This window comes from Mobula birostris, chromosome 2 (genome assembly GCF_030028105.1).
Source record: "Mobula birostris isolate sMobBir1 chromosome 2, sMobBir1.hap1, whole genome shotgun sequence".
NCBI classification, from domain to species: domain Eukaryota; kingdom Metazoa; phylum Chordata; class Chondrichthyes; order Myliobatiformes; family Myliobatidae; genus Mobula; species Mobula birostris.
The window spans coordinates 118,253,470-118,267,868 of record NC_092371.1 but is presented as its reverse complement, the minus strand read 5'-3'; the positions used below and the strand labels follow the sequence as shown (position 1 = coordinate 118,267,868).

Here is a 14,399-nt window from a genome sequence, read left to right as displayed (position 1 = left end):
TCGACTACTGTGTCCTGGTCAAATGCGTCCCGGTCATTGGCATTCCTGGACATTTGCATCCGGTTATTTTCTGTCCCAGACATTTGTGGCCCTATATATGTATATCTCATATTAGATTTCTGTCCCAATATATGTATATTTCATAAAAGATATAATTGTACATATTCATGTAATTTTTAAAATCAAAAACAGTTTTATTAATTAAAAAAGGGATTGTAGCATGCATTTTATTGATTAAAAATTTAATTTATAAGTCCAAACTTAAGAAGTCTGCAGGTTCTGGGCAACCCCTTGTAAGAAACTTAATTTGTCCTAGGGATTGTAACGTGCAATTAATGATTGAAGGCGCTTACTGATATTCTTATTTCCTGGTTGGACAATAATCCCTCTTTGGTAGTCAATTTTCTTCTTTGTGGCCATAGCTTCGTCTTTCTTCAATGCATCAATTAATTTCCAAACAGAGGGGTGTTGACAAGTAATTGAATTTTGGATAGCATTATGCCACCCCTCTAAACTGTTGTTAGATCTAGGCAAGTTGTTCATTGTACGATCATGAACATTCCAAGATGCAACGGAAAAGATTGCTGCAATCCTATGCCCACTTCTACCTCTTGCTTGGCCAATGTATTTAACTTCAAAGTATGCGATGAATTCAGGAGGTAAGTCATGATCTTCACTCAGATCCAAAAAGCTTGCTACCACATCATTTACTGGAAGGAAAGCTAATGCAGAGAAACATCTAATTTTTAAATTGAATTCGTTATACCGTTGTCTTAAACCGAGGTCGCATATTTTCTTAAAGATGAATTTTGACAAATGGAAAATACACGAACTTATTGTTGCATTAGGATATGTTTCTGCTATACTCTTTCTTGCTCCTAGTTCAAAATCGGCCAGAATTAAATTGGGATTAAGTTGAGGGCAAGTCTGTAACAAAAGAGTGAATAGACAGTCATATGTTTCTTTAGTCTTATGGGGTAGGAGCAAAAACATGGGGAATACTGAATGTTGGACATGGATGCAGTGCAATTGATAATAGATTTGTGGGCAAATTTTAAAAGTGCCATCTGCTGCCCAATTCTGAAATTGTGTCAAGTCATCCAAATCCTCTTCAGAAGCAAAGATGAGCATTCTATTTTCATCATTTATGCTAGTATCAATTGCAAGAAACCTTAGTCCAGTGGGGAGAATACAATATTCTTCTGGTATTTTGGAATTACATCTTTGGTTTGGTATAGATGGAGCACTTTGTGCTTTCTGTCTCCAACGATGAACATTTCTCCTCATTGCTGAGACAGGGCATTTCTGCCATTGAAAATTCATCATGTTTTGACAAAGTTGTTCCAATGAGATGTTTTGTTGGTTCTTGTGAGGATATCGCAGTTTCTTTCAACTCTAAAATCGATTCTTTTGTTCTAATTGCAGCAGCGTAGAACCATGGTTATGCTCATTAATTCGTTTTGTAATTACATTGCTCTCGGTATGAACTCTTGCTTTGCTGGATCGTACCACACAACTCCAGTAAGCTTTTGTGCCCACAGCATTTTCCTTATGATAGTGATAGATATCATTTCCATCATCATGTATGTTTTCACTTTTGCTTGATTTCAAGAACTGTGACATAGCTTAGTTTCTGAAAAAAGGTAAATTTAAAGCCAAATTGTAATAGGAAACACATGGGGGGGTTGTTTATAAGTAACTCAGTCGTAAATGAGGCACCCCTCATCTGCCTACAATTACCCTAATGGATTAGATGGTTGCTTTTTGAGCTGAGATAAGAGGCTTAGCAAATATAACACGGGGTTTGTTACCCAGTAATAGTTACATATAGTGGGATGCAAATAACCGGGAGCCCAAAAAAAAAGGACGCAAATGTCCAGGGACTCTAATGACCAGGACACAATCGTCCAGGACGCAAATACCCTAGTACCACTCAAACCATCCCTGGCATCAACATGGTCAAAGCCAGGGATATCACCCCATTCTGATGTTTGGTCTGAACAACAACTGAACCTCTTGACCATGTTTGCATGCTTTTATGCATTGAGTTGATGCCACATGATTGGCCGATCAGATATTTGCATTAACGAACAGGTGCACAGGTGTACCTAATAAAGTGGCCATTGAGTGTATAGACTTGAATAAAGCTACAGTATGTGTAAATATAATGCTTTTTTTCTTTGTCAAATTCAATTCATGAAATAAGCAGGCCAATAATATATTATGCACCATGCCCGGAAACGATCAACCAGGTTTGTATTTTCGCAGTCACAAGAGCTTTTGCTGCACTTTCAGGAGAACCGCGAAAGGGAGAACTTGGGAGCGGCGGCCGTGGAGGCGTGGCCTCGGTAGCGCCTGCGCATTTGGCGTGTTCCCAGGCGGAAGATGGCTGAAGTGACGGAGAGGACGTTACAGCTGGCGGTCGTCTTGTCCTTTACCTCGGGGTTCATCGTTGGCTGGCAGGCTAACATCCTGAGAAGGAGATTCCTAGACTGGAGGAAGAAGCGGCTGCAGTCGAAGCTGATCGAGACGCAAAAGAAGCTGGACTTGGCTTAAGAGGAAGGTTAACGAAACTCTATGCTCAGCATGGGTCTCTGTTTCATGTGAGCAGTTCCATTTGGGTTTTATATTTGTGTTCACAGGCTCTTCCTATACTGTGACATTCTGTAATTTATCGTAGGGACTCTACCGATTTCTACAGTTAATATTATAACCCTGCCATAGTTATATTTACCGTTTGGCAAGCAGGCTTGCAACTACTGAAAAGAAGTGTGTTCTGGGAAGCGATTTTGTCAATGTCGGTAAGAGTTATTAGTAGGCCACTTTGTCACTTGACCCTGCTGTGCGGCTCATCAAGATCATGATGAGACATGTTACTTCAGCAGAGGTTTCCAACATTATCTTCATAATCCATTAATTCCCTCTATCCACCCCAGGTCTGTGACTGAGTACTGTATAAATCTTTGGGGTGGAAAATTTAAACGCTCTGCCACTTCCCGAGTCAAAAAGCTTTTTCCTCAAGTCATAAAGCACAGTGACCTGCCCTCTGACCAACCAATTCCATGCTGATCATTGAGTACCCACCTTTAATAATCCGATTTACCATCTCTTGGTCAGTAGCTACCCACGTGTTGGTAGTCGATGCTTTTTAGATTAGATTAGATTCAACTTTATTGTCATTGTGCCGAGAACAGATATAAAGCCAATGAAATGCAATTAGCATCTAACCAGAAGTGCAAAAGAATAGTGTTATTTGCAAAATAACTGTGAATTAAAAGTAAGTGCTACAGCATACAAATATAAAAGCACTGAGACAGTCCAATATGGGTGCAATACTGCTTAGCGCTGTTATGTGAGGTTCAGCAGGGTCACAGCCTCAGGGAAGAAGCTCTTCCTGTGCCTGCTGGTGTGGGAGTGGAGGCTCCTGTAGCGCCTGTCAGATGGGAGGAGAATAAAAAGTCCATGGTTTTCTCGAAACTCTTGGAATGTTATGAGTGTCTCTGTCACCACCACTCTGAGGCAGTGCATTTCAGGTTCTCATCCTTCGGTGGGAAAAAATTCGGAGTGCCCTCTAAACCTCCTATCCTTAGTTTAAACCTATGCCCTCTAATTTTAGATACATTCACTGTGGCGATCTGTTCCTACTACATACTGTAGAGTTATACATCATGGAAACAGGCCTTTGGGCCCAAATCATTTATGCTGACCAATGTGCCTCCCTGAGCCAGTCCAATTTGCCTGCATTTGACCCAAATCCCTCTAAACTTTTCCTTTCCAGATACTTATTCAAATGTCTTTTAAATGTTGGAATCGCACCCACCTTTACCTTTACCACTTCCTCTGGCACTTTGTGGGAAAAACTTGCTCCCCAGGTCCCCTTTAAATATTTCCCCCCTCTATCTATAATCTAGCATACCTCGATCAAGTTCTCCCAAGTTACCTCTACTCCACGGAAAAGAAACCAAACCTATCCATTCTCTGTTCATAAGTGAAATGCTCCAAACCAGACAACATCCAGGTGAATCTCCTCTTTGGTGCAATCACCTCTTTCCTATAGTGCAGTGACTATACTACACATCACTCTCCAGTGTTTCATAAAGATGTGCCTTTACTCCCCTGCTCTTATAATTTATTTACCAACTAATGAAGATAAGTTTCCAGTATTTGGTATATTTGAAACATTTTCTGTGGTAAGGATTCATTTTGCTGTAATCGCTGACATTTATTGCATTTCATATTGAAATGTTGCTGGTTCGGCAATGGATTAATTTGACAGATTTAGTATTCATGTAACACATTACAAACAGCAGTGAAGTTTTATAGATGTGAGAAAGTCTGCAATGCTGGAAATTCAAAGACTTCACACTCAAAATGCTGGAGGAACTCAGCAAGTCAGGCAGCATCAATGGAAATGAACAAGATAGTCCACATTTTGTGCAGAGACCCTTTTTCAGGACTAGAAAGGAAGGGGGAAGTCACCAGAATAAAAAGGTAGGGGAGGAGAAGGAGGATGGGTGAAGTCAGGTGGTTGGGAAAGGTAAAAGGCAGGAGAAGATGGAATATGGTAGGAGAGGGAAGTGGACCATCGGACAAAGGGAAGGAGAACGGGCACCGGGGAGGTGATAGGCAGGTAAGAGGGAAGAGGCCGGAACGGTGAATAGAAGGGGGAGGGGTGAGTTTTTTTATCGGAGGGAGAAATCAATATTTATGCCATCGAACAGTATATAAGGTGTTGTTCTCCAACCCTGAGGGTGGCACAAGAGGAGGCCATGGACATAAGCTTTATTACTTCCTGGCTGAGGCAGAGTTCAAAAATATTAAGATTGAGTGGGTATGTTTTTTTATATCTAATATATTACTTGATTATAATTTGTACTGTTGTCATTCTTTCTTTAGGGAAATAACCCATATTCACAGAGAAGTTCCTGGAACGTTGACAATGGCTGTGAGGAAACTGAAATAATCAACTTTGCAAAACAACCATGCAAGGCACATTTTCATTTTTACAGAAAGCTATTGCTTTGGCTCCATTACGTGGTACACAGGAACTGAAATGCTGCTCTAAAACCTTGATTTTTATGTGCAAGATATGAACTGATTTAAATCATTTATAGATTTCAAGTAAGATTTTTTTTTTAAAAAAGTTAATGTCTGTATTTTTGGGTGACAGATACCCTGCGTTCCTAGAATATTTTTCACTCTTAAACAGAATTTCTGTCAAATGAACAAATCATCTGTTTCAAAAAAAATCTAACTTGTCTGGCTGAAAAAGTCTAATGTTCAAAATAGATTTTCTCAAACTTATTGTTAAAAATCATGTGCACAGACTGAATTTAAAGTTTACCTATGCTTGTGATTTAGGGACAAACAATGGAATGATTTAAAGGAAAGTCGCTTCTGGAGTTTGATTTATATCAGTTTTTTGTCTTCGTGGGAGGAAAGCTGTTCTAGTTTTGAGCTGGTCTGCTAGATACTTTAATTTTTTTTGGTGATGAACTTTGCAAACAAACAATTAGGACAGTAAATAAACTTTAGGTTAATGTGTTTGTAACAGGAATAACATACATAGTATAGTGTGTGATTAGGAGTTAGTCATGCAAACAAGTGCCTGTTGGGTAGTTTTACTGAAAGATGAATCCGTCACGGTATTTAAGAGAATTAGATTAACCAATGAAAAATTCAAAGCAACATGGGGGGGGGGGGGGCGGGAAGGAGAATGAAAAATAAGATTGAACTGGATAGCTCCATCAAGGGGCTAATAGCAGCACTGGGGAGATGATGTCACAAATCTATTTGTGGAGGTACTGCGAACAAAACTCTAGCCATATTAAGACTTGGAATTATAAACTATAAAATATTTTTGTCTTTTTCCTGCTGATTGTTACTATTTGAATCATATTCAGTTACAGTGATCTGTATGTTTTTCATTTATCACTCCAAACACACCAAGTGATTTATTTTTTCTCTCAGCTGTGCATTCTGTATCAAAACCTCAGGACTTTCATTGCACAAACACGCTGTGTGGATGACTAAGAAATGCCTTTCAGCAACTGACTTCAGGCATACCGTTCCATCAGTACAAGAACTGTGCTAATAAAGCGTTGGATTTTGTTGTCATGGACTGTGCACTTTTTGTTTGCCTACAGGTATTTGTATTATGCTCATCAGATTAATCTGCACGTGAAAGAAACAGCATTTTGGATACACAGCTTCAAAGCTTCTTTTAGGAAAGGACTTGCACTTAACGTTAGTTTAACTGTTCTTTCTATATTAATTTTTCCAATACTTGTGACCTTTTGATCAGCATCTGAACTTTTGCTATTCTATATCATGTCTGACTGTGTATTTGTTTGTAGTTATTGCAACTCGTACTTGCACCACTCTTACTGCATGTTAGAGTGGGATAGTCAACCAATGATACTGTTAATCTGCTCAAAGCAAAGTATGGGGGTGGGGGGTGCGTAGTAGGCATGAATTTCAATTATCTGTGGAAACTAAGAAAAGCAGTGATATTTCTCCTCAGATACTGTTCTTAGTCTTCCGAATGTTGCGCCCTGTTTAAAATGTCAGAAGGATTTTGAGGGTGCCAAAAAGAAAGAAACTAACTGCCGTTTAGGATCTGGAATATTTGCCTAGAAGGGTGGTTATAAGCAGATTCACCAGGTGACAAATCTCCAGTGCCCCATACAGTATGTAGGAGGACTGTCAATCTAATTTGATGGCTCATTCAGGTGGAAAGTACAGGCACATAGAATGGCTTTCTGCATTCCATGAAACTCTTTTGGCCTTTAATCCAGGGGTCCCCAACCTTTTTTGCACTGTGGACCGGTTTAATATTGACAATATTCTTGCGGACCGGCCGACAGGGAGGGCGGGGTTTTCAAGTAGGGTTTAACTCACTTCAACGTGTCTTTTACAGTTAGGGTTGCCAACTTTCTCACTCCCAAATAAGGGACAAAAGTAACAGTCAATTCCCGGGACACTTTACCCCAGGAAAGACTACCATGACCATGAAGCCTTGCACGGGCACCTGTGTGTGCATGCACGTACGTGCCGATTTTTCCCCCCACAAATCAGTTTTGCCTTCATCTTCCTGACTGTACTGTACATACATTATTTCTACTTTATATAGGCTGTGTATTTATTATATCATTCCTGCTTTTACTATATGTTAGTGTTATTTATTTTCACTTTTATGTGTTATTTGGTATGATTTGTTAGGTTATTTTCTGGGTCTGGGAACGCTCAAAAATGTTTCCCATATAAATTAATGGTAATTGCTTCTTCGCTTTACGCCATTTTGGCACGAAAGGTTTCATAGGAACGCTGTACCTTAGTGGGGAAATATGGGACAAGGGCGGTCCCGTATGGGACAAATCAATTTAGCCCAATATTCGGGATGTCCCAGCTAATACGGAACAGTTGGCAACCCTATGTTCAAGTTCAACAGTGCGTGACAGGGAATGAGGAAAGGTGCAGCTGACTCATATCGTTTCCTCATGGCCCGGTAGTTGACTCTGCTGCCTCTATAATGGACTTTTGGTGGAAAGGAGACCTTGTCTTCACTGGGGGAGGGTGGTGTTATGGGATCTGGTTTTCACTCTGGCAAATGGTATCAGTAATGCTTCTGACATAGTTTGGTATTCATTGGGGTTACTTCATTACCTTGTTTCTTGTACCTTAAGAACACCAACTATAGCCCCTGATATCACACCTAAGAGATCATATTTCATATTGAGAATACAGCTGGGAATGTGTATTTAAGAGTGCTTGATTGGACTACCAAAAAAAAAAATTCTCACTTAACCTAATATTTATAATTCCTTACAAAGAAATAATTCTCAATGATTTCTGGGTGAATACATCGTGTAATAACTTTAGTTCCAATGTTCATTGGAAAGGTTCTTTTATTGGAAAATACAGTAATTATATGGCACCATTTTGGAAGTAGGTACCGAGAAGATGTCGGGGGTGAGTGTGTGAAATTGGCTGCCAGCGACGGTGGTGGAGGCAGATACAATAGGGTCTTTTAAGAGCCTGAAAAAAATAGAGGGCTATGGGTAACCCTAGGTAATTTCTAAGGTAAGTACATGTTCGGCACAGCATTGCGGGCCTAAGGGCCTGTATTTTGCTGTAGGTTTTCTGTTTCATTTTAGGTTGCCACCCCTGCCGTCAGTCCACGTTCATCCCAGGAATTATTTCAATAAATTTCTTCAATGCTTTCACTTGCTTCTTTAAGTTTGGCACATTGAACTGGACACAGTTCTCTGGATGGATCCTGGTGATCTCTTTACGATTTATGCCTCCTTAACCCCTTTCTTAATTTTCCCTGGCACTTCCAATAAACTACACAGGAACACCCCAGATATTTTATACTCCTTTTAGAATTCTGTCCATTCATTTAGAGTCTCTCTTCTCATTTTTTTTTCCAAAATGTAATTTAGCATTCTGTCACAGCTAAATTTCATCTGCTACATGATGTCCATCATCTCAGCCTGTCTGTGTCTGCCTGAAGTCTATTACTATTCTCAGATTTTATCATGCCAAGTTTTGTGTCTATTTGCTTTTGTGACCTACTTTTGGATTTTGGCAAACCAAGTATAAAATTGTAGGGGAAAAACTCAGCAGATCAGGCAGCATCTGTAGAAAAAGTAGAGCTAAGATTCCAGGTTCCATCATTAAGGACCACCCAGGACATGCCCTCTTCACACTGTTACTGTTGGGAAGGAGGCGCAGAAGCCTGAAGGCACACAGGAACAACTTCTTCCCCTCTACCATCCAATTTCTGAATGGACAGTGAACCCATGAACAGTATTTTACTATTTCTGTTTATTTTAACTTTTTAATATACATATATGTAGTGAATGTAGCTGTTTTTTTTCTCCATATTAATTTATCATGTATTTCATTGTACTGCTGCCTTAAAGTTAAATTATGCCGGTTATATTAAATCTGATTCTGAAGACGCTTGGTCAGAACGAGGAAGAATAGAAATACAATTTCTATTATTTGTAGAGAAGGTAGCTAAAGATGCATAGGTGGAAGATAATGTCTGTGAAGGGGTGACGCCAGGTTTGCTGTGGGTTGGGTATTAGTTGTTCTTGGAGAGTGAAAATAAAGACAAAAAAAGTGTAAAATGTGAAATGCCGAGGTCTCCGCCGCCGTGTACTGGGGAAGTCGCTGCACTAATGGAACGATAACAGCTGAGCTAACATCACAGATGGATAACTTAAAATAGTTATGATACTTATAGAAAGTAAGTTCACTGGAGGCGGGCAATTGCACATTGTCAAGAAGACTGCAACGCGTTCAGATGAAAGATGAGGTGCTGTTCCTCAAGTTTGATTTAGGCCTTGTTTGTAGTAGTGCTGGAGACCACAGATTGAGCGGTAAGAGTGGGATGGAGAATTAAAATGGCCAGCAATATCGAAACTCAGATGCAATACATAAAACGCTGGAGGAACTTAGGCAGCATCTATGGAGGTAACTGGACAGTCGAGACCCTTCAAAAGGGCTGAAGAAGTACACTTAACGAAATTATCGCGTTGCAATTAAAGATAACAATTTGCCTGAAGTTAGTGGGAGAGGGAAAGGGGAACGCCCTCTACTCCAACACGTTGGCCCGTACGTAGTTACGTCATTAGCTGGACGCAGCTGCCATGGTGACGCCGTGAGGCGATTTTCCCGGTATACGGCGGCGGAGGCCTTGGAATCGGGGTTGATGTGCGATGGCTTCCCTGCGGAAAGGGTCGTTGCGGCTGGTGCAGGTGACCGCCAACAACCTGCAGGGCCAGGTACCGGCTTCCGTGAGACCAGGCGGGCGGGGCGGGGCGGGGGGCGAACGCTGCCCCACCATGAATAGGGGCTGGGCGCTGTGGTTACCGTCAGTCCGCGGGTTTGAGGCCGACACCAGGGAGTGCTGGGTCTCGCAGTATCCATCATTTCAGCGGCGAATCTTGTCCCTGATTCAGATTTGTCCCCCCCGTGCAACATCACCCGCTTCAATTTGTTTTAATTATATTTCGTGACTTTCTTAAATAAAACTTCATTGAAATTGAATGAACGAGTGGATCCGAGTAAAAAGGAAGGGGTGATGGTGGTCGTTGCTTGTTCTCGACTCCTCGCTTGCTCTCTTGAAGACTGCCAGAAATTAGTTACTGTGGCAATTCGGAGCATGGTGAAGTAGCCCCTTCGGTTTACTACAAGGTGCTGTCCACTTTCACTGGCCATTTACACCAGGGGTCCCCAACCTTTTTTGCACCGCGGACCGGTTTAATATTGGCAATATTCTTGCGGACCGGCCGACTGGGGGGAGGCGGGGGTGGTGTTAATCACGACCGGAATATAGGTTATGTCACTTATCAGTGGCTAATACACTCAATTTTGCTTCTAAAAGGGTTTATGTATTGAATTTAATATTAAACACACAGCGCATATTTTCCTGGCATGAATTTAGTGATAGGTCAATTATAAGTCATAAGGGGGTTCCTTCTGTCCAGTCTATTCCCCAACTTAGTTTTGATGTTGGAAATGGAAGCAAAGTTTTCAGTGCTTTCGTGGCTATCTCAGGATGTTGAGCCTTGACTTTGATCCAGAATGCCGGCAGAGATGTTATGTCAAACATACCTTTCAGCCCACCATCATTTACAAGCTCGAGAAGTTGATCTTCTTCCCGCGCTGACATGGCTGATTCACCGGAGACATTTACAAGTGGGTCACGGACCCATTCCTTTGCACGTCTTGGGTCATTTGCGGTTGGGAAGTAACGATCGAATTCTGTCGACAGCGAAGATAGGTGTTCGCGCACCAGCTGTGAGCCTCAGTTTCTCCCAAATTCCCAGCTAATGTTGGGAACATGTCAAATATGCCCCTGTCCACTTACCGTCCCCACAGTTCCAGTTTGGCTGTGAAAGCAGACACTTTATCTGCCAACTTGAAGACAGTTGTCATTCTCCCCTGAAGTGACAAATTGAGTTCATTGAGCAGGTTGAAGATGTCACACAGATAAGCGAGTTTTGCTATCTACTCCTCGTCACTGAAGTGTGCTGCCAGTGCTGACTTTTTTCCTGAAAGAAATCTCTGTAGCTGCTCTCTTAACTCAAAAGCCCAGGCCAGGGCTCTTCCCCCTCGATAGCCACCTGACTTCAGTGTGTAAGAGAAGGCGTTCTTGCTCTGCATCCATTTCCTCACAAAGCTGCTCAAACAGACATGAGTTAAGAGCTTTTGCTTTGATGTGATTGATAACCTCAACAACGTCACTCAATACGCTGTTAAGATCAGTTGACATTTTTCAGTTTCAGCATTACCCTGTGTGTGACATAGTGTGTAGACTGGCATTCAGGAACAACCTCTTTGACTCGGGTAGTGAAACCAGACTCGCTAAGCCGTTCCAACAGCTGTGCTTCGATGTCCTCCGCTACGTCATCGATTCTCCTTGAAACTGTGGTAGCTGAAAGAGAAACCTGTGCCATCTTGTTAACTGCAGCTTCTCCCAACAGTTCACGGCACATGTCCTTGGCAGCAGGCAGAATCAGTTCTTCACCAACAGTGAAAGGCTTCTTAGCCTTAGTAATATGGCTAGCCACTAAGTACGACGCTCTCAGAGCAGCAGCATTTGTGGAGGTGGTGGCTGTCAGCACTTGCTTCTGTCCCGCTTGTTCACGTTTTTTCCTCTCAAAAAACTCAACAGGTTTGTCTTAAGTGCAGGGTGCTTGGACTCAAGGTTCCAAAGCAGTTTTGAGGGCTTCATTGCCTCATTAGACAGCTTGTCTCCACGTATCACACACGGGGGCTTGGAGCATGTGAGTCATCGGTCACAATAAAGTCATATTTTATGTACGACTCGTCGTATTTTCTGTTGAAGGAAGCTTTTTTTTTGCAGTCTCGTCCTCAGCTGTCTCTGCGTTATCATCATTGTTAGGCCTTTTATGTCCCCTACTGCCTCTTCCAAAGAAACTCTCAGCAACGTTTGTTTTTTTACTCATCAAGTTGTTGTAGGTTAATGACCGACTGATGTCCTCCAGTGCGTTCAGGTTCAACAGTCGGCGTGACAGGGAATGAGGAGAGATGCAGCTGACTCATATCGTTTCCTCGTGGCCCGGTACCGGTCTGTGGCCTGGTGGTTGGGGACCGTTGACTTACACCAATTTAATTTTCCAGCATTGGGATGGCGTTTCAAGTGTTCATCCCAACACTTAGTAAGTGTTGTAAGAGTCTCTGATTCTGCCTAAGTCTATTTTATATTGTATCCGTTCGCACCCCCCACTTCTGCTCCATGGAAAACAAAGCCAAGTCTTGTACTATCTCCTTGTAGCTGAAATGCTCCATCCCAGGCGATATCTCCCATGCACCTTTATCAGTATAATTATATTTGCTTGTGGCCTACTTAATATTTATATTAAAAACATGAGAGAGAGAGAAAGAAGCACTGTCCTGAAGAAGGGTCTCAGTCTGATGAGTCGACTGTTTATTCACTTCCATTGACGCTGTCTGACCTGCTGAGTTCCTCCAGCATTTTGTGTTGTTAATGTTGTATGATAATCTTTCTACTTGGAACAAAGCAAATTAAAGTGAGTATCCCATATGCTGATTTAACCACTTTATCTGCTGTCAGGAATCTTTGGACATGTCCCCATGTTCTTCAGTACTTTATATACTGTAGTCACAGAAACAGGTCCTTCAGCCCATCCATCCAGTCTGCATCAAACTATTGAAACTGCCTAGTCCAGTCAACCTGCACCCAAACCATAGTCCTCCCATCCATGTATCTATCCAAGTTTCTTTTGAAAGTTGAAATCAAAATTGCATCCGCCACTTGCACTGGCAACTCATCCCACCCTCTTGCCTCCCTCTGAGTGAAGAAGTTTCACCCTTAACCGATGACGTCTAGTTGTAGCCTCACCCAACCTCAGTGGAAAAAACCTGTTTGCATTTACCCTTGCTATATCCCTCATAATTTTCCATACCTCTGTTAAATCTGCCCTCATTCTTCTAATTTCAAGGGAATAAAATTCTAACCTATTCAATCTTGCTTTATAACTCACATCCTCCAGATCTGGCAGCATTCTTGTAAATTTTCTCAGGACTCTGAATCTTATTTATGTCTCATCTGTAGGTGGGTGACCAAAAATGCACATAATACTCCAAATTAGGCCTCACCACTTCAACATAACATCCCAACTCCAGTACTCAATAGGGTCCTACCATTCAATTATTTATCCTTTTCTTATTAGCCTTCCTGAAAGGCATTACACCTTTTTCAGGATTAAATTCTATTTGCTATTTTTTTACCTACCACCCTCATTTTGGAACCTTTTGTGTTTTGTGCAAGCTTACTAATCATACCTCCTGCGTTTTATATCTAGATTATTAACGTATATAACAACCAGCAAGGATCCCAGCATCAATCCTTCCATTATGTTGTGTAACTTTGTGTTTTTTCTCTCTTCAGTAATTTCTGTGTTTCAAACAGCAACAATAACTTGTATTTTTGGACCATCTCTATTGCAAAAACAAAATACAGGGCAAGCAAATGAATTACCTAGACCTTTAGAGAAGTCTAAGAAAAGGTCTTTTATCATTTATTTATTGAGATACAGTGCAAAAAGGCCCTTTTGCCCCTTTGAGCCACGCTACCAGCGTGTCCCATTTAATCCTAGACTAGTCATGGGACAGTTGACAATGACCAATTAGCCTATCAACTGGTACGTCTTTGGACTGTGGAAGGAACCCAGAGCACCCGGAGGAAACCCACACGGTCACAGGGAGAACATACAATCTCCTTACAAGCAATGGCAGGAGTTGAACCTGGGTAACAAGTACTGTAAAGTATTGTGCTGACCCCCATGCTACTGTGCTGTCCCAAGAGTTGTCTGAAGGTAATTTTCTTTAAAAAGGAATAGCATTGGTGATTAGCATCTAACATACATAAAGGATGAAAATCTATATACAGATGCTATCTGACCTGCTGTGTTCCTCCGGGAATTTTTTTTGTTGTTGCATAAGGCAGGAATTCGTTGGTACGGATGAAAGAGCTCCATGTGAATGTGATTTTCCTTTCTATCAGTGCAGTAATGGCTAAATGTGCAACGGGATGTTGGTCACTGCAGTTGTTTGCACTGCCTTCTCCAATGATTGGTAATGCTGCTTCCTCAGGAAAAATAAACAGCAAATAAACCTGTGTAACTATTTTAGAAAATTCATAACTATCCTTTTTGTGTTCATTAGTTCCATTGTTGTCACCTTTCATGATTATCCATATCATTCACAAAACGTGCATAATACGGTGGATTCCAGTGAATTCGAACATATTGGGACCAGTACATTTTGGCCCAATTAAGTGTTTCCCTCTAATAGCCAAATTTTCATAGAAATAGTTTAAAAGGTATAAAAAAAAGACA

At 41.4% G+C, this 14,399-nt stretch overlaps 2 protein-coding genes across 2 annotated transcripts in view; both read left to right on the top strand.

Moving 5' to 3' along the window:
- Window positions 1–2,372: 2,372 nt before the first annotated feature.
- Window positions 2,373–6,117, top strand: LOC140209098 (mitoregulin). Its single transcript, XM_072277623.1, has 2 exons — window positions 2,373–2,603; window positions 4,897–6,117. Exon 1 carries the CDS (start codon window positions 2,386–2,388, stop codon window positions 2,554–2,556), a length of 171 nt encoding a protein of 56 aa, XP_072133724.1. The 5' UTR covers window positions 2,373–2,385; the 3' UTR covers window positions 2,557–2,603; window positions 4,897–6,117.
- Window positions 6,118–9,657: 3,540 nt separating this feature from the next.
- The window catches only part of nphp1 (nephronophthisis 1), an 89,654-nt gene continuing 84,912 nt past the window's right edge, over window positions 9,658–14,399 (top strand). Inside the window, exon 1 of the mRNA XM_072246858.1 lies at window positions 9,658–9,794. Coding sequence (XP_072102959.1) covers window positions 9,729–9,794 — 66 coding nt within the window. The 5' untranslated portion in view covers window positions 9,658–9,728. The remainder of the gene's footprint in view (window positions 9,795–14,399) is intronic.